The sequence below is a fragment of the Amblyomma americanum genome, chromosome 5, assembly GCF_052857255.1.
Source record: "Amblyomma americanum isolate KBUSLIRL-KWMA chromosome 5, ASM5285725v1, whole genome shotgun sequence".
In the NCBI taxonomy this organism is placed as follows: Eukaryota; Metazoa; Arthropoda; class Arachnida; order Ixodida; family Ixodidae; genus Amblyomma; species Amblyomma americanum.
In genome coordinates this window covers 141,053,034-141,070,730 of record NC_135501.1, presented here as the reverse complement: position 1 = coordinate 141,070,730, position 17,697 = coordinate 141,053,034, and the positions used below count along the sequence as shown (strand labels likewise).

General features: G+C 45.6%; 1 protein-coding gene across 1 annotated transcript; it reads right to left on the bottom strand.

Annotated features, from left to right (window-relative positions):
• Positions 1 to 607: 607 nt before the first annotated feature.
• On the bottom strand, positions 608 to 17,598 carry LOC144132791 (actin maturation protease). The gene is made up of 6 exons (XM_077665446.1): positions 17,229 to 17,598; positions 16,227 to 16,348; positions 13,941 to 14,064; positions 12,028 to 12,098; positions 9,589 to 11,277; positions 608 to 4,116 (listed from the first exon to the last, which is right to left on the bottom strand). Exons 1-5 carry the CDS (start codon positions 17,450 to 17,452, stop codon positions 10,943 to 10,945), a joined length of 876 nt encoding a protein of 291 aa, XP_077521572.1. The 5' UTR covers positions 17,453 to 17,598; the 3' UTR covers positions 608 to 4,116; positions 9,589 to 10,942.
• Between the last annotated feature and the right edge of the window lie 99 nt (positions 17,599 to 17,697).

Genomic DNA, 17,697 nt, shown 5'->3' with positions numbered 1-17,697 from the left:
TCACAAAATAATGAGGCGGTGCATGCAATCTATGGCGAGTATCTGCTAGTTGAAAAACATCTTTACTGTAAAAACAGTGTGAAAAGTTCTGGAAATCAGTGCTTGAAATATATTTGTAATGTTGTTCTATAGTTATGATCTAACATAAGGTTACCATTCCACAGACTATATTAAAGCAATGTTTCTGTACAGCGTTAAAATAGCGTTTTCTGTATATCACACAATGTAATATGTTAATTTTTAACATTGCTGTAAGATTACAATGAAACATGAAAACATTACTGCAACACAACATTTTTACCACACTATTCTAATGTTCAGCGCTACCTGGGAGGCAATTAATGCTTACACGCATTAAAATACGCATTCGTTATACGCATTATACGCAGCAGACGGCACACGTCCGGCAGCAGAGGCAAGATATCAGATATAAACGAGCCATGTCATGTGGATTCATTTCTTGTATCGCCGCAAATTGGCTCAGTAGTAGTGCAACGTGATGCCACATAGCACTAATAAGATTAGCGAGCGATGGCCCCAAGAAGGGCGATGGTGACTTGTTAGGTGTCGCGCGAACGCAGTTGTGCAGAACAGAAGCAGCTCCAAGTACAAGAACAACAGGATATTATTTATTGCAGCACACTTCAACGAGGGGAAGCTTTCAGCGTTCGAGCCATGTCAATCATTCAAAAGCACGATGCAGCCCACTTCAGCAAACCTCAGAATTGTTAGCTGTATTCAGTGAAAAACTGTGCTATACTTAAGCAAACACGAAAGAAAACAACAGTGAATAAAAAGTTAAGCTACCTCCCTTGTACGATGTTATGTCGTGGTACGGTTCTCGTAACATTTCACAGAAATCAAGGCAGTAAGAATACAAAACGAAACATAGCAAACTTTGAGACAACAGTAGAAAAGCACATGAAAAAGAAAAAGATGGACGAAGAGGGGTTGGTTGGTTGGTTTTTGAGGAAAGGAAATGGCCAGTATCTGTCTCATATATCGTTGGACACCTGAACCACGCCGTAAGGGAAGGGGTAAAGGAGAGAGTGAAAGAAGAAATTGGGTCTTTGAGATGCACATGTATTATAGGAGGCGTTTGCATAAACGTGCTCATCTACAAAGGATACTTCATAAGTTTTCGGAGCTTCTTAATCTCCACATCAAAACAAGACACCATCGGGAGGAGGGGAAGGGGGTCACCTATAGCACAGCCATCCTAGCCATTGGAGCAAGCAGATCAAGCCCTTCAACATGGCACAGTTTTGGTCAACAGCGGCACGGGCTTCTCTGAGCATCGCTACCCCGCATGCCAACGCAAGGTGGCCGTTTAGTCTTCCCAGCCTTTAGTTATCATGAACCCGGCTCTTCGCATCCTCGTCTCGGCAATAATCTACGTGCAGCGCAGTGCAAATGGTCAACGTCAAGCAGTCCAGCGGTGTACCGCTAGCAGCATTGTCCATGGCGTGTACGGACGGGCCAGCAACAGGAGATCGTACTGCCAGCTGTGTGAAGAATTGGGAACACATGCGGCACTGCCTTACTGGGACGCATCGTGTACAGCAAAGGACATAGACATGGCAATCACATTGCCGTCATCTTCAGGCGGAATCGATGCTATAGACAGTCTCTCGCTCTCAGACGTCCGATTCTTCTGCAGCAGGAGCACCAGTCTCCTGCTGCAGTCACTCCTGGTCTCTGCAATCAGGTCAAAAGTGTGCACTACGTTTTGTTCTTGGTTACCCTCATGCATGCTGCTTGCACCGTTTCCGCCTCGAAATGAACCCTGCAGCCAGATTGACCATGGGATTGATGTCTCCCGCTTGTCTGAAGAAGGGGACCAGTGGATGAGCAGTAGATACCTCATGTTCTGCGCGACCGGCATGCTCGGCTGCTTCAGGATCACATGAGCTGATGAACTCGGCTCTAGTTTCTCCAGTCGTCTGAAGCGGGGAAAGGCACAGTTGGGTCATGTCCATCGTCCTCACGATCTGTTGGACGTCTGCGTATGCACCATGGTCATACAAGAGCAGAGCAGAAGTAGCACTGTGGCAGCTTCTAAAACCTTTGGAAGCAAGGCTTCTGGAGTCAGGTGGGCACTCTTTTATAGTACGTGTTGACAAGAATGGTGTGCTCTAAGGTTTGCGAATCACCAAAGGAAAAGTTTAACGTTCAGCGGCTTCCTGGACTTGTGCTATGCCGTGATCAGAAATAAAAAAACGGTCTTCCTTTTTGGCAGCCACATATAAAGCCAGCGAAGAACCAGCGGTTAGGGTGACAGCTGCTTTCCTCTTCGTAAAGGGCAAGACATTGTTCACTTCTTTCCTTACTGACACTTGCTTTCAAGTAGCATCAGAGAGTGAGTCAATCCTCTTTACTCTGCCCGAGTACTTTGCCTTGACTTAAAGCCTACCGCAGTGATGCTTGTGTGTTTTCAAGTGAGCAGGCGCATGCGATTCTGTAGCTGCAGACTGCTTATGCTGCTTCCTGTTCGTGTGGGCACAACGCTTTGGCTTGGAATGCACCTCAGTATGACCTCCGTTGTCCTGCACGATGTCGGCGGAAACAGATGATGCATTCATGACTTCGCTATCATGTTTTCCAGCACATGCAAAAGCGTGTAGCCTGGCTCCGAGTGCACAGCGCCGTCTGGTCCCCTATTTACTGAGACGTCTCATCCTGGATTCATAGCATCTACGATGCCTTGCTTCAACTTCTCTTCGGTGCACCTTGTGCCACTTGCAAATTCAACATAATCAAGGTTGCACAGCGGTAAGCTGCGCGTCCGCTTGTGCGTGCTTTCGCCTCTCATTCTTTCATTTGCTGATAAACCAGGATTCCCGAAATGGCAAGTCTTACGCAGCAGGCAACGCTGACGCTCCTGAGAACTCCCTGGGTGCCGTACGGACCATCGTATTGGTGTGGCTGATAGAACAGGAGACTCGCCACTCCTGGAACTGTGCTGGGATCCTACCCGGGAAATCATACTGCGATTGGTGAGGTGACATGTGTGGTGAAAGCAAGGTGTTTTTGTGGTGGTCGTAAGGTCGAGAAAGATGTTGATCGCCACGAGTCACCGAGAAGACGCGGGGGCGGCCAAGTGGCACATGTCGGTCGTACGGCGCGACGATAGGCTCCTGTATCCAGCAACCCCGACTGCGCGACAACTCACTGGCGAAGAACACCCCGTAGTCCCGCCCTCATCCGAAACTGAAGGGTGGCGGTGCAGTGAGATCACCCCATAAGAAAGACCTCCACTGTGGGAGGCCGCCAACAGACCATGCCAGCGCTGGCCGTCAACACGGCTGCCAGGTGGGACGAAACAACAGACGGCAATCGCCAAGGAATGCCCGCGTGGCACCCCGAAAGAATGTCAGTGACGGGCCGAAGTCCTCAAAAGCACCCGCGCCACGGCCAGCGTTGAAGAAATCAATGGCATAGCTCAGGTAACACTGCACAATAGCAGGGGCCGATGTCGCGCCGTCACGTCAGTACTAATAGGCCGCAGGGCTTGCCAATGGCCGCATACGCGAAATCTCGCTGTCCATAGTGGCCGTCGTGGAACTCGCCCGGATATTGCTGTGGTCGCCCTGGGCGGCAGAAAGGGGCCTCGCACCCGAGTCCTCGCTGCCCGTGATGGCCGTCGTGGAACTCGGTGGAGTCTTGTCCCGCTTCGAGCGACCACACTGTCCAGGATGACCACCGTAGAACTTGGTGGAGTCTTGCTGCGCTTACGAGCGACGTCGCTGTCCAGGGTGGTCATCGTGAAACACTGTGGAGTCTTGCTTCGCGCCTGAGCGACCTCGCTGCCCGGGGTGGTCATCGGGCAACTCGGCCGTGTCTTGCTGCGTTCCATTGCTTCCATGTGGCCTGTTATGTAGTCAGCTTCCGGCAGGAATCCATGTAGCACATGCAGGGTGCTTTGCACATTCTACACGCCGCGAATGGCGATAGTCTTCCTCTTCTCTCTCAAGGAAACCTGCGGTGTTCAGGTGGCTCAGCAATTTTTCTGACGCGCAGGAAAGAACGTGCACAGAAAAGCATCTGGTTTTAGTTGGCTCGCGATAGGCGTCGAGTGATGTCGTGTTCACACAGACAACCGCAATTTGCATTTCGCTTCCCCAAGTTGTTGTTGTTGTTAGCCTATCAAAAGATGGCACATACCCACACTGGGGGATCGGCCAAGAATCGGTTGGCTATTCACCTGAACGCAGTTAACAAAAAGAAAAAGCACGTGGAAGCGCAACCCCGGTGAATTTTTCGTCATGAACAGAAAAGGGATGAGTGTTTTGATTTTAAAATTTTAAGAATAACAATAAAGAGAGGGATTAAATATTAATGATTTTGTCAAAATGTAATCATTGATAGAAAAGAAAAAGTTGGAACACTTAGCAAGGCAGTCGGTGAGATTCTATCAGGAAATTTAGAACAGCGGTACAAACAGATCTGTGGCTGAACCCAAATGTGGTGGCGCCAAATGATAGCAAGAGCGGGCTGCTCAAACTAAGGCCAAGATGCTGCAAGGTCCTCCAGCAACCGTTTTCTCAGAGTTGAATCGGCGACAATACAGCCAAAAATGTTCAATAGATTCAGGCTCACGGCAAAATGCACAAAGGGGAGAGAGCGCCAAAGCCGATTTGTGTAAATAGAAATTTAAAGGGGGGATGCGGCAGCGCAGCCTCATCAGTGATACTTCAAGCTGCCGAGAGCAGCAAATTTTCCTGTTCCAATAATATTTAAGGTGCTCATAATCCGCCGATGTTAAGAGTGATGTGTCTTGCGTGCTTAAAAACGCACGTCGCCGAAATCTAGATGCTGTAATATAGTCTGTAGCCGGGATGATTGGCAACACGGGGCCGCTGAGGGAAGCCTTTGCGAGATTATCAGCAATTTCATTTACTGTCACACTGCTGTGACCGGGAACCCATACTAAATGAACAAGGCTCAAATGCGGAGGAAGTAGGAATAAGAAAGTTGATAAAATGGGACCGTCAACATGTGCAGCGAGGAACGAACACAAAGGTAAATAATCAGTAATTACTGCAACTGCTGTAATAGAGGGGTCTAGCTTGCGTAGAGCAAGTACAACAGCTAGAAACTCTGCTTGAAAAATAGGGGTGAAATCTGGAAGGCGCAGAGAAAAGGACCACTCTAAATGTGAGCAAAATATTCCCACAACTGCTTTTTCATTGCATTGCGATGCATCAGTGGCTATTGCTATATCTGTAGGTATGGTCCTCAGATGATCTTCTAGAAGACCATTTAGAATACTCGGTGGCAAAAGTTTTGCATTTTTTGGGAATATGTCGTCGAAAACAATGTGGATAGCGGGCCCATTGCGAAGCGCAGGAAGGATATCATAAATTTTTACATCTAAAGGCTGAAGTAATCTTTGCACAAACACTACCTGAGGGGAATTGAAACGAGACCAGGGGACACCAAAAAAGGAGGTCGGCTGAGAACAGAAAATGCTTTGGGAATGGTGGAAATGGGATTCATAGATCCTGAGGTAAGTTTGCACAGTTAAAAATTGACAGTCGTGATAAGAGGGACGGAATGCGGGCTTCAAGGTACAGCACATTGATAGCCACAAATTTTGGAAGGCCGAGGCACATGCGAAGTGCTTCCCTCTCTAAAAGGACGAGAGGGCGAAGTTTATATGTAGCCGAGCCTGAAAACAACACCGATCCAAATTCTAAAATTGGCCTGACATACATTATGTAGATCATTAATAGCACATCTCTGCGCATGCCGTACCGGTGATGACATAATCTCCGAACATACCCACGGCACGAGCCCCTTTCGCCGCGATATGGTCAATGTGAGGTCGCCAGGTGAGTTTGTTGTCATAAATGACCCCTAGGTATTTTAGGGATTGAACCTGCGGTATTATTTTTAACTGACAAGTGAGAGAGACCACTACAGGAGTGAATAGAGGGAAAACAAAAGTGGCGCACTTGCCAACATTTAACTTCAGGTGTAATGCGCTCAACCAGTGCTCAAGTGTATTCAAATATGACTGCAACAGACCATACAGAGAATGTATATCCGGCGCAGCAGCAAAAAACGCAATGTCGTCCACATAGACGTAAGTGCGTACATGGCGGTGGAGAGGAATTGAGCTTAACAGAATATTAAAGAGCACAGAAGAACAGCTCCTTGCGGTACACCTCGCGTTTGTCTATACCTCTCTGAATGAACACCATTATGGACGCAAAAGAATTCTCTGTTATCAAGAAAAGCAGATATCCATGCAACTATATAATCTGGAAATTGAAGAGACTGTAGCCTATGTATCAGGATGGAGTGTTTTACACTGTCGTAAGCTTTGGCGACATCTAACGTAACCAAATCCGCGACCAGGCGTTGACGACGAGCAAGGAGAATTCTGCTCTCAAGATCAGCATGTACATTCCATATCGAACACCGTGGCCGGAAACCGAGTTGGCACGGGCTGAGTATACTTTTGCGGTCCACAATGGCTGACACCTGAATTAGTAACACCCTATCAACTTTACCAAGTTTTATGTTAAAGAAATTGGCCTAATATTATCGAATTCGTAGCCTCCACCCTGATTTTTAAGTAAAGGGATCACCTTGGACAGCTTCCACTCAGAAGGTATCCAAGCGTGTTTGAGAGAGTAGTTTATTAGGTGCAATAAGGAGTTGGCAGACTCTTCAAATAGAATCTTGAGCATCTTTGTGGTAACACCATCAGGACCAGGAGCAGCAGCTGGCAATCTCTGGACAACTTGTGAAAGCTCTGATAGATTTACTTGTGAGGCATTATCATTTGGCACGACTGGTGCAAACAACAATGGTCGCAAAGGTAGTAAAGACGAGAACCGCTTTTGCAGGCCTGTGGCTATTAATTCAACCGCCTGGATAGCTTCTACAGGTGACATAACTAATGAGTGAAAATTATGAGAGGACATGAGCTGTTTCCTAGACCGTAGAAAACCGAATAGTGCACGTCGGTTGCCCGCCTTTGAAAGATAATCGAAGTGTTCCGAGTCATATTTTTCCTTTGCGCGAGAAACTGTGCGTTTAAAGGTGGCTGCAATAAATTTATAATCACTCCAGTTATTCGGACATTGGTTATGAAAAAGCTTTTTCCATGCTGCCTTCCTCCGCCTGTAATCTTGGTTATGAAAAAGCTTTTTCCATGCTGCCTTCCTCCGCCTGTAATCTCTTGTACAGTCCGCATTCCACCAGTTAGAATTCCCTTTTGTTGGCCTCACCAGGAACTCCGACTTTTTATGGCTTTCCTCAATAGCCAGACATATGCTTGCTGACTGGTGGACCTCGGCGATGTTAGACACTGGAGCAAGGGCAGAGCGCAACGCCGTCTGAAATCTGTCATAATTTACATGTGACCGCAACTGAGAAGACGCTGGAGTAACACGACATATGATATCAGAATGAATAGGTATATGATCACTTGAGGTGCCGCTATCAACTGTCGACCAATTCGTTACGCCAATTCCAGGACTAATGAACGTGAGATCTAAAACAGATTGAGTGTGTGAGCGAAGATAAGTGGCCAATCCTGAATTTAAACACATCAAGTTATGATCAGAAACCCAGTCCCAAAGGCGCTTGCCGCATGTATTAGTCCTAAAACCCCAAGACACATGGTGAGAATTGAAGTCCCCAGCCACGAGAACTGGGTTTTTACAGTTTACGAGTAAAAAGTCGAGAGGTCTAACATTCTGGACTCCATTGGGGAAATAACAATTTGCTATTGAAAATGGAGAGCACCCAGGAAGTACAAAGTCTATTGCCAAAATCTCACAGTCAGGAGACATTTGTTGAAAAGATACCATAGCCCTGTGGCAAAATTTTGAAGAGACTAAAGTTATTAAACCCCCGCCTCTTGACTGGCGGTCTAGGCGAAATGAACGGTAATTTTTGATATGAAAATGTTCGTCGGTTGAAAGCCACGTTTCTTGCAGAATTATGACATCCGGATTAAGCTGAGTAGAAAGGCAGTGTAAATCTGTGGAAGCGGAATGAATAGAGCGACAGTTCCACTGCAGAACTCGCAACGACGCTATGGTTGCGAAAGTCTAGCAGCAGCAACTGCCTGCTCCAAAATGGTATCCTTGGGTTTAGTGCCAAGCTGCTGCTTCTTTGATTTGGGCTGGGTGCCCAGAGAAGACAACGAATGAGACATGGGGGACCCACTGCGCTTAAGAAGCCGCGTATCAGGCTCCACCATCTCGGAATCGTACATTATATCAACATCCCTCGAAGTACCCGAGGTAGGTACAGCGGAAGGGACAGAAGTTTGTTCCTGGGGTTGTGATGCTACTGGAATTGGAGACCGGATAAGAGGAGAGGGAATTGCTGTCGAAAGAGGTGCCAAACTAGCCTGCACGGCATGTGTAATCTGAGTCGCTAGAACATTTGTAAGGCACTCTGACACACTTGCGACAATCTTTTCTACCATTTTAGACATCGAAGCCTCCACAGCAGCCGCAATTGCCTGGGACAGCGTTGAGTCTAACATGACACCTTGCCGAGCGGTCACACCGGCATAACCGTGGGCACGTTCTTTGACCTCTGAAATAGCGTCACGGCGCGAACAGCGTTTCCTGTCAATTATTTCCAGAATTTGAATTTCCTGAGCTCGAGAGGGACAACTTGAGTAGTTTGCAGAGTGAGCACCACCACAAAAGTAACACTTCTCATTCTTCTCAGTGCAGGTGCTCATTGAATGACCATCCCCACAGTTGCAACACCTCAAGTTGGATTTGCAACCGCCAGCGCTATGTCCATAGCGCCAGCAGTTGTTACACTGCAGAGGCCGAGATGATAATGGGTCTACCCGAAAAATTAGAGGCCATGCCTTGATTTCAGAGGGGCAGGAAGTGCCGGCAAAGGTAGCACTCACTGATTCAGTGGGCATCCGCACGTTGTTTACATCCCGGCTACAGCGGTGCACAGCAACAACACCTGCAGCCGACAGAAGCTCAAGAGTCTCTGCCGGAGACAGGGAAGAGTCTACGCCTCGTACAATACCTTTCGTGCACGCCAGATGTGAAGGGATGAAGGAACTTACCCGAAGGGAGGCAAAGGATGAGGAGTTTAGTAAATCTCTTACACAGGCGAGGTCTGGCGATCTGCACAGAATCCCGCCGCGTCCAAACTGGCGAACCTCTGAGATTGACTCATAATGAGAAGTCGCCGACTGGAGAGCAGCCCGAACAGCACCAGGGTTGTTCATCTTGATAGCACCACCATCCTTAGGCACCAGCGCGACAGGGATACTGCCGACACCACTGCGCAAAAAAGCTTCCAACGGTAGGAGATCAGTGGACAGAGAAGCCGACCAGAGGGAACTCCCCTGGCTGGGAGACTGGGTGGACATAGCCCGGGCTTACTGCCTTACCGTGCAAAGACGCAGAGAGAAAATGCCACAATCAGCCACCCGAAACTTAGCCGATCGTTCCCAGCAGAGCAGAGCCGTCGGGGCAGCGATGAGCAGGACGAACGCCACTGGGTCGAACGAGGATCTCGAGATGATTGAGTACGTGTGCCGGAGCTCAGAGGCAGCAGCCGTCAGCCGTCAGAGGCTGTGTCCACTGTGTTCCCAAGTTTCTCCCTCCGAACAAGATTTTCCAAGATAGGCGCAGCTAGCGCTCCTCTTTCTCCTTGGCACTTTGGCATGTGCTCCCTCATGCTGTTAGGTCAATCACTCTGTACAGCCATGGATGCATATAAGCGAAGGAGAGGTCGTGGCCATTTTCATATGTAATGCGTCTTGAAACTGAAAGAGCCCAGAAAGCTGCAGTGCAGCAAAGACATGCAGAACTGCCAGCGCTGTGTGGGCCTGTGTTTGTGGCAGCACGAAGTAGCCGGCCACACATGTACGTCTTTTCCTGCACCATCTGTAAGCGCACAACGAGGAAAGAGAGTCATTTTGCTGCTTTACTCTGCCACGTGTGTCTCACCATGTAACAAGCTGCATTTGAGAGAGACCGAAAATAGATGAAGCGAAGTCGACGAACGAAGCTCAGTAAGCGCAACCCAACCGCGAAGAACCATGCATCATTCATCGTAAACCAGTAGGGAGTAGAAACTTTGATTCTAAGGGTGCGAACTGATAGCTGGTGGGGCCCCTAGTCCTGAACTCCAGTGGAGTTCAAGACTGCAGACCAGCTCCAAATAGACTTCACCAAACAAACATGACAACATGACATAACCTGGAGTAAACCGCATAATAAACTCTACTAACCATGCTCCAGATATGCACCATCACCTTTCTCTCACCCCTCCCTCTATTTAACACCTAGCTTGCAACATTTGTGCGCCGCAAGCCCAAGCATGCTGATGAAATTTTTTACCCACACCATAACGGCCTTACTAACGCCCTTGTGTTGTTTCAGAACCGCAAAACAGGATTCATTTTGCAATTAATCTTACAATTCAAGTATCGCAGCACTAAAAAGTAAAAAAAAAACTTTAGTGCTCTAGCCTTGTGCCGCAGGATTGTCCATCATATCCTTTTTCATAAAATTTTTCCATTCTTTGCCTTCTGATAACCCGTACATAAAAACTGCCCACTGCATCCCCGCTCCATGACCATTGTAGTACAGTGTATGCCCCACAAATCCATACTGCGACTTTTCAGCAGCAATTTTTCTTGCACACTGCATGGGACTGGAATGCCCTACCCACCGGTGCCACTATCATCGACCTACTAACATTCAAGCGGACCATCAAAAAACATTTCATGGTGATTTTCATTACCTTTGTTTGCCAGGAAATGCCTACCCCTCACCTAATGTCTCAATGACACCTTCGAGGAAATAAATATATATTTTATACAACAGAAACAACGTTCCTAGAAAACAATCGCACACAAGAAGCATAAATACTAGAATAAAAAACAACAGTGCTGCCTAAACATCAAGCAGTTCACAAAAGTACACCCCTACTATGTGAACAGAAGCACTTGGTTCGACAGCCCTTGGACTACACCACCGTCTGGAACAACAAATTCCGAAATGTCGTGCTTCAGCGTGAAATGTGCAAGGTTTTTGTTGCTGTCCAAAAGGAGATTCAGCTCCCACAAAGCCACATGCCTACTTTTTCCTTGACTAGCATAGACAAACACAGCTGCCTCTCCGCTTTCTGCAAGCTTGACTAGCTCCATGATGGCCTCTTCAGGAATAAGCTTCCTGATGTGCAGTATTCTGTGGTCTTTCAGGTCCAACTCCGACAGGGATTCTAGCGTGCTTTTAAAAGATGATTGTAGAACCAAGCAGATGCCTAGAGAAGAAGAGTGTGAGATGTTAGGGCAGTGAGTCCATAGAGAAAAGCAAAATTTGTTTTCTTTTTTTTACATAACAAAAGAACAAGGGCAGACCAAGAGAAGTGACTCATTTCATTCGATTTTGCATCACTTCATGGCATTTCACATCACTTCTTATTGTGTTACAGTCTTGATGCTATGGTGAAGACGAGCCTCCGATTGTACTGAAACTCACCCAATCAATCATGCCCATTCATTATACTGGTCATTACTACCAGTGCTCTGCCACTATCCCTAAAAAAGCGTACAAACACAGAATAATGTTTGCATCTTAAATTGTTCCATGATAGTGTTCATCCACATGAGTGCACCAATACAATTCAATAAGTATTTCCAGCTGCCTGCTTCAAAGAGGCAAAACCATTTTGGGCAGGAAATAGTAATTCATGTATTTCAAATAAAATGCCTATGTTTCATAAGCTTTTGAGTTCACAGCTAGCCTTACTCATCTTTCCAACATTTTAATGTGTATAGTTCCTTCTCGCATGCTCTTTCTAGCAATAAATGAATAATTTTTTCTTACCTAATTCTAATCATTAAACCTTTCTGACCTGTATTTGCAACAGTAATGCTACAGTTTTTCCACTGATACTTTTAACTGAAAATTGAACAAAAAACATATGCAATATCTGCCAACCAAAAAAATGCATCTCACTACTCCATAGGAGCAGTAAAAAATAAAATGAGCAACACTGCAGCTCTGGTACCATGAAGGACGGCCCAATGTGCTGTGCGTCCATGCTTGAGGCAGGGTTCGAAATTGCCATCAGAATCATAGCTGAATGCTCTGTCAAGGAAACAAGCTCTGTGAACAAAGAATAGCAGCAATTGTATGGCAGCAACCTAGAGGATTTGTGCATGATGAAATATGAACTTCCAGCACAAACTCAAAAATCAGGCAGCATTGTATACAAACAATTTGGTTTGGTTTTATGAGGTTTGACGTCCTAAAGCAACTCAAGGCTATGAGGGATGCTGTAGGAGGACTCCAGATAACTTTGACCACATGGAGTTCTCTAATGTACATTAGAATCACACAGCGTACGAGCCTCTAGGATTTTCATCATCATCATCAGCCTGACTACGCCCACTGCAGGGCAAAGGCCTCTCCCATGTCTCTCCAGTTAACCATCTTTTGCCAGCTGCGGCAACCGTATCCCTGCAAGCTTCTTAATCTCATCCTCCCACCTAATTTTCTGCTGCCCCCTGCTGCGCTTGCCTTCACTTGGAATCCACGCCATTACCCTTAAGGACAAGCGGTTATCTTGCCTTCACATTACATGCCCTACCTAAGGCCATTTCTTCCTCTTGATTTCAACTAGGATGTCATAAACCTGTGTTTTTTCCCTCACCCGCTTTGCCCACTTTTTTCTTTTTAACGTTGCATCTAGCATTCTGCCTCCATCAAAATGCAACTAAAATGTCCGGGATCGAACCCGCATCCTTCAGGTCAGCAGTCGAGCACCACAACCACTGAACCACTGCAGCAGCTTGCATAGTAGCAATTTCATACACATATTTCAATTTACTGTGAAAGCCAGTCTCCTTAAAGACTAACGATGCCTTTTAGTAGCTTTTGTTTTGGTATTTTGTCTACCCCTACCTAAAGCTTCACTTTCTAGACTTACAACTAAGTGCATGTTTGATCAAGCTTTCAGAGCAGCAAGCTCAATTAAGCTCACACATAGTGTGCAATGCTTTAGGTGGTATTTGTCAGTGAGTTCACCTCCTTCTTCTGAGCAAATTCGAACACAAAAAATATATGCTCAAATATGAATAGAGACAAAAAGCTACAACATGCCTCATTTATGAGCAGCATTGAAAAGCTGGCAGCAAAGCTAATGTGAGTACATTCGATAGTCTAAAATATATTCAATAAGCCGCACAACACTCATTTGTTAATTTGTTGAATATTTAATTTGTAATAGCCAGATCAAAGTTGATGCAACTCTTCACATAACTACTATAATAAATGCAAAGAGTCTCAACAACAATGCCGAAATGACTCCAGAACTGCACATCTGTTTCTCATTTCCTTTTGAGGGCATTTTAGGTACCACAGAAAGAAATGGTAAAAAAAAACAATTATGGAGTTATGTATTTGCAGGGAGCTGTTGAGTATATGAGAAGTAGAAATTTCAGGCTGCTCTCGGAACAACTGGTCAATGCAACCAGTTGCAAAAAGGGGGAGCAAAGTGCATGAACGTAAAAACATTGATGAAAAGCTGGATGCTTTGACTCTGTGATGTTCTTACTTCTTATCAACACCCTCTCACGTATGTGTATGTGCCTGGGCTTGAATAGGCCTTCAATATCACTCAAATAAAAATAAATTAAATACAAGCTCATTATGCCAATTCTAGTCTGTTACCCTCTACCGTAACTTTCCCTCACCTGCGTTCTCTTTTCCAGTGTATGTCACAGTGCATGTGCTGTTCTGCAGCCATTGTACACAGACTGACAAACACAATTTTATTGGAAAAAAAGCAATTTAACATAATTCCATTCCTTGATCAGAAATATGTCAGAACCACTCATTCGTTCCTCAGCCTTAACTGGGTGAAGCGCCTTTCTCCATATGAGTCACATTGACACTTTGCCCGTATAAATTAAAGGATACGGGATCAGCACCGGCTTCTCATGAAGCAGGTTTCTGACAATTTCCACTTGACGACGCTCTTCAGAGACAATCCTGAGGGAACATTCTTGTAGGCATGTCTTTGCAAGTGTCTTCATGTCTTCAACTACAAGCAACACGTAGGGAGTGCAAAGAAAAGAACACAGTGAACCAAGTGCAAGAAGACGATGGACGCTCTCATTAATGCAATGTCAGTTCAAGTTGCAATTAGCATCTCAAGTGTGTGTCAAGCCAAGAAATGCGTTTAGTTTTGAGACAGCAAGCAACATGCGCTGAAGTAGAAGAATCGCCTGTTCAACGTAGGGATGTTCATGCAGGATATTCACGCCAATTAACAAACGACTGAGGGCACCCCAGTGTCTCTGCACTAAATGGCTCATAAAATAAGACAGGTCACCAATGAGATAGTACTCCTTTCTTCATGCCATTACAAAATTACAGGATCAACAAGAAGTTGTCAGTTTGGAAAAATCCCAGGAACGAGAGCAGTAAGCCCAAGGAAACTCTAGCCTGACCTATAGACCAGACAGCAATCAGAAGCTCAAGAATAAAAGATCTGTTTCAATAGCTAGCATCCATGCAATCTCAAATTGTTTATGCTTCAAACATGATATCAAGGCTTTGTAAAACATACTATAAAATTAAATTAAATGTTGCACTGGAGCAAGCGCATCAGCATGAAACGATTTCAGCCCCATATGTTAGTACAGTGAGTTCAGACTCATACCACATACACCTTTAATTAAAGGCTGTGGCTAAAGGTACGTCAGATGGACCTCATACATTTTTTTTTCCCCTGAGCACGTCAGTCGGATTCGATCGTGTGGTTTGAGGCTGTGGCTAAAGTCTACGTCAGACAGACTCTGCATATTTTTTCCTCAGGTAGGTCAGACAAATCCAGTCAGTGTTTTACAAAGTGTGACCTAACACAAAATTTTCTCATAGACGGCATCACAAGTACAGTGCTGTGCTTCCATCCACTAGTGGCCATAAAAGGGCAAAATCTAGTTGACATATCTGCCTAAGTTAAGTACAAGTCATGCGGTAGCATACCTATGTCCACTGTCTGGAATTGGGCGATTGGTATTTGGTGCGCGTACTTTAAGTATGCTAGCAAAGAACTGTTTGTGCACATGACAAAGGCATCCTGTATTTTTCGGTTGTATACCAGCAGGTACAAGTTGATGGGATGTAGCTTGCAAACTACAAGATTACTCCTGGCTATTTCCATATGCAAACATGAGGCACATGCAATTTTCTGTCGTGTGCTGAAGTCTGTTTCATGAGCACAGATGCTTCATCTCCGTGCAACGAGCAGTGTTCTCCTATCAAAGCTGAAAGTGTGCCACATCTGCTCACATGTGGATATGGCTGAGCGGAGGCCATTTGGCTTGCGTTAACTTCAAACTCCATGTACGTGAATTTTTGCGACAAGACAAGGCTGCCTCTTCCCCGAACAACGCCCCTGTTAACACGGAAGCAAACCATTCCTGCTTCCCGCTTTCTCTCCTATGAATAGCGGTGAAGCCTGTCTTTGCCTCAGTAGGCTCACCGGCCTGGTCGTCACCGAGTACCAGCGTAGGCCTCAAGTAGATTCAACATGCCTTTTGCCATGGCTGTGAGGTAAAATCTAAAAATTTTTTTATGATGAGCATCCTATCTGCTCTGTTTGTCAGTAAAGAAGAGCTGACATAATTTCTTACAGGTGTTTTGCACAATGAGATGTGCTGTGCTTGGTACGGGTCCTCAATCCCCAGAACTTACACCTGCATTTCTGAGGTCGGTGAACAATCGCAGACAGCACAAACACTAGTGATAGCTGGCTTAAATTACAAGCAGACCGAGGGGACAAATTTTGCGATTGTTTCTCTGCTGGTGTGCGCCACGTTGCCTTCCACTGTCAGTTGAGTGCAACATGGTGAGAGTGACAGAGGTGCTCGCCACACACAACCGGGCGTGACGCCACCAATAAGCGTCATTTGTGGGGAGTGTGAAGAAGTAAGAACGGGCGAAATTTTCTTTGCAGCTTCTTAAAAGTGGCGAATGTAACAACTTGCACACTTGTTCCAAGGAAGAGCGCGTATCAAGCAGCATGGCAGGCACAACGTGGATGAGACTTTAGCGGGCCTACAGCAACGTCTGCCATGTGTTTAATGAGAATCGACTAGGCACATCGGACGTATCTTTAGACACTTTGTTGCTTAAAACCTAGCAGATGCAAACACAGCATAGCAGCATTTCTCTTTGAAATTTTCCAAGTCCAACAACCTGAAAACATCTCTCCTTTCTTGGTGAACTGCAGCGACTTAGCCATTTCAAAAAGTGTGTTGGCACTCACTGGATCACCCTGGAGCAACTGTGAAGCCATGCTCAGAGCTACCAGCCCACACCTAAAAGAAGATGCAAGGGCAGCAATTAGCTCCACAAGCCTTCAAAATGTGCAAGTGTTTAACGACTCAAGAGGGAATGCAGCTTTTAAATCATGAAAATCTGGAGGAAAAAATCAAATTTTCGTAACCACCACATTTTGTAACTATACACGGACTTTCTAATTATATCCCAAGAGATTTACCGCGAAAACAGCCAAGAAGTGATTTTAAAAAAAATTTTTGTGCCCATACGCAGCAAAAAAGTGGCTGAGATCTCCGTAAAAATGCCAGTTTTTTTTTTTTTTTTTCAAAATGGTTTGGTTTATGCGGGTTTAACGTCCCAAAGCGACTCAGGCTATGAGGGACGCCATAGTGAAGTGCTCCGGAAATTTCGACACCGATTTTTTTACCTGACTGCCCTGCTTGCAAAGAGCATAGCATAACAATGGCTTCATACATTTTCGCGCAGTTTGTTGCATTTTGTTCACTGCATAAAATCATTATGCAGTGCCTTCCTGTATTTCTGAATTAATTTCTCATTTTTCACTAATTTTACATGACAGTAATGAGTGCATTACGCAAGCATAGATATCACAACCCCTCTTTTAAAACCGTCCCTGAGATTATATTGAGACGAAAGCGTGATGAATGCCAGATATTCCACAGCAAAACAGTTTTCCGGCGTTTGGCAATGGATACAACAGCAGTTGAGCTTCGGCTTGATTTGCCAACGGTTTATCTCACCGCCGTAGAACTTGACAAAGCGCTAAATAAACAAGCTTCGACGCACAACTGCCAAAAGGTCCGGGATGCTACAAATAAGGAGCAAGGCGTAAGCAATGAAAGAATTCACATAAGCATGCTGGGCTATTAGACGTCTTCAAAAGAAACAGTCACTCACTGTGGCCCCTTTTGAAGCACGTGCTTCAAAGGTAACAATCTGGATATGACGATCGCATCTTGAAAGCCTGCTGTGATTCTTCCAAACTGCCGGTCAACCAAGCAAACGGAAGGAATGTCCAGCTTGTTGACATCCGTGTCGAGTTCGCGTTGGAGCATTGCATCGTCTTGCCTACTTGCTGGCGGAGGTGGTGGAGGCGGCGGAGGAGGAGGAACCCTCGGCATTTTTCGGAACGAAAGAAAAACCTTCCTGATGTTAAAAAATTACGGGAACTTTAGCAAGTCCACAAGCCTACAGGCATACTATAGGTATTCCCGGTGTACTTTCGGTAAGGCCCCTAGAAATACTTTCGGTTTCTCGCTGTCATGATACCCTTCGCGATGGGAATGTTTGAGCATATAAATAAAAATTTTAACCCATGTACTTCTACTAATCTCTAAAATTTTACATAATAACTTTTATTCGGTTT

Excerpts from the sequence above, each read along its gene's own strand:
- LOC144132791 (XM_077665446.1), bottom strand. The coding sequence starts at position 17,452 with ATGCCGAGGGTTCCTCCTCCTCCGCCGCCTCCACCACCTCCGCCAGCA. Across the intron at positions 14,065-16,226 it reads GAAAGGAGAGATGTTTTCAG|TTGAAGACATGAAGACACTT; the intron begins GTTGTTGGACTT and ends TGTTGCTTGTAG. Across the intron at positions 12,099-13,940 it reads GAGAAGCCGGTGCTGATCCC|CTATGATTCTGATGGCAATT; the intron begins GTATCCTTTAAT and ends CAGAGCATTCAG.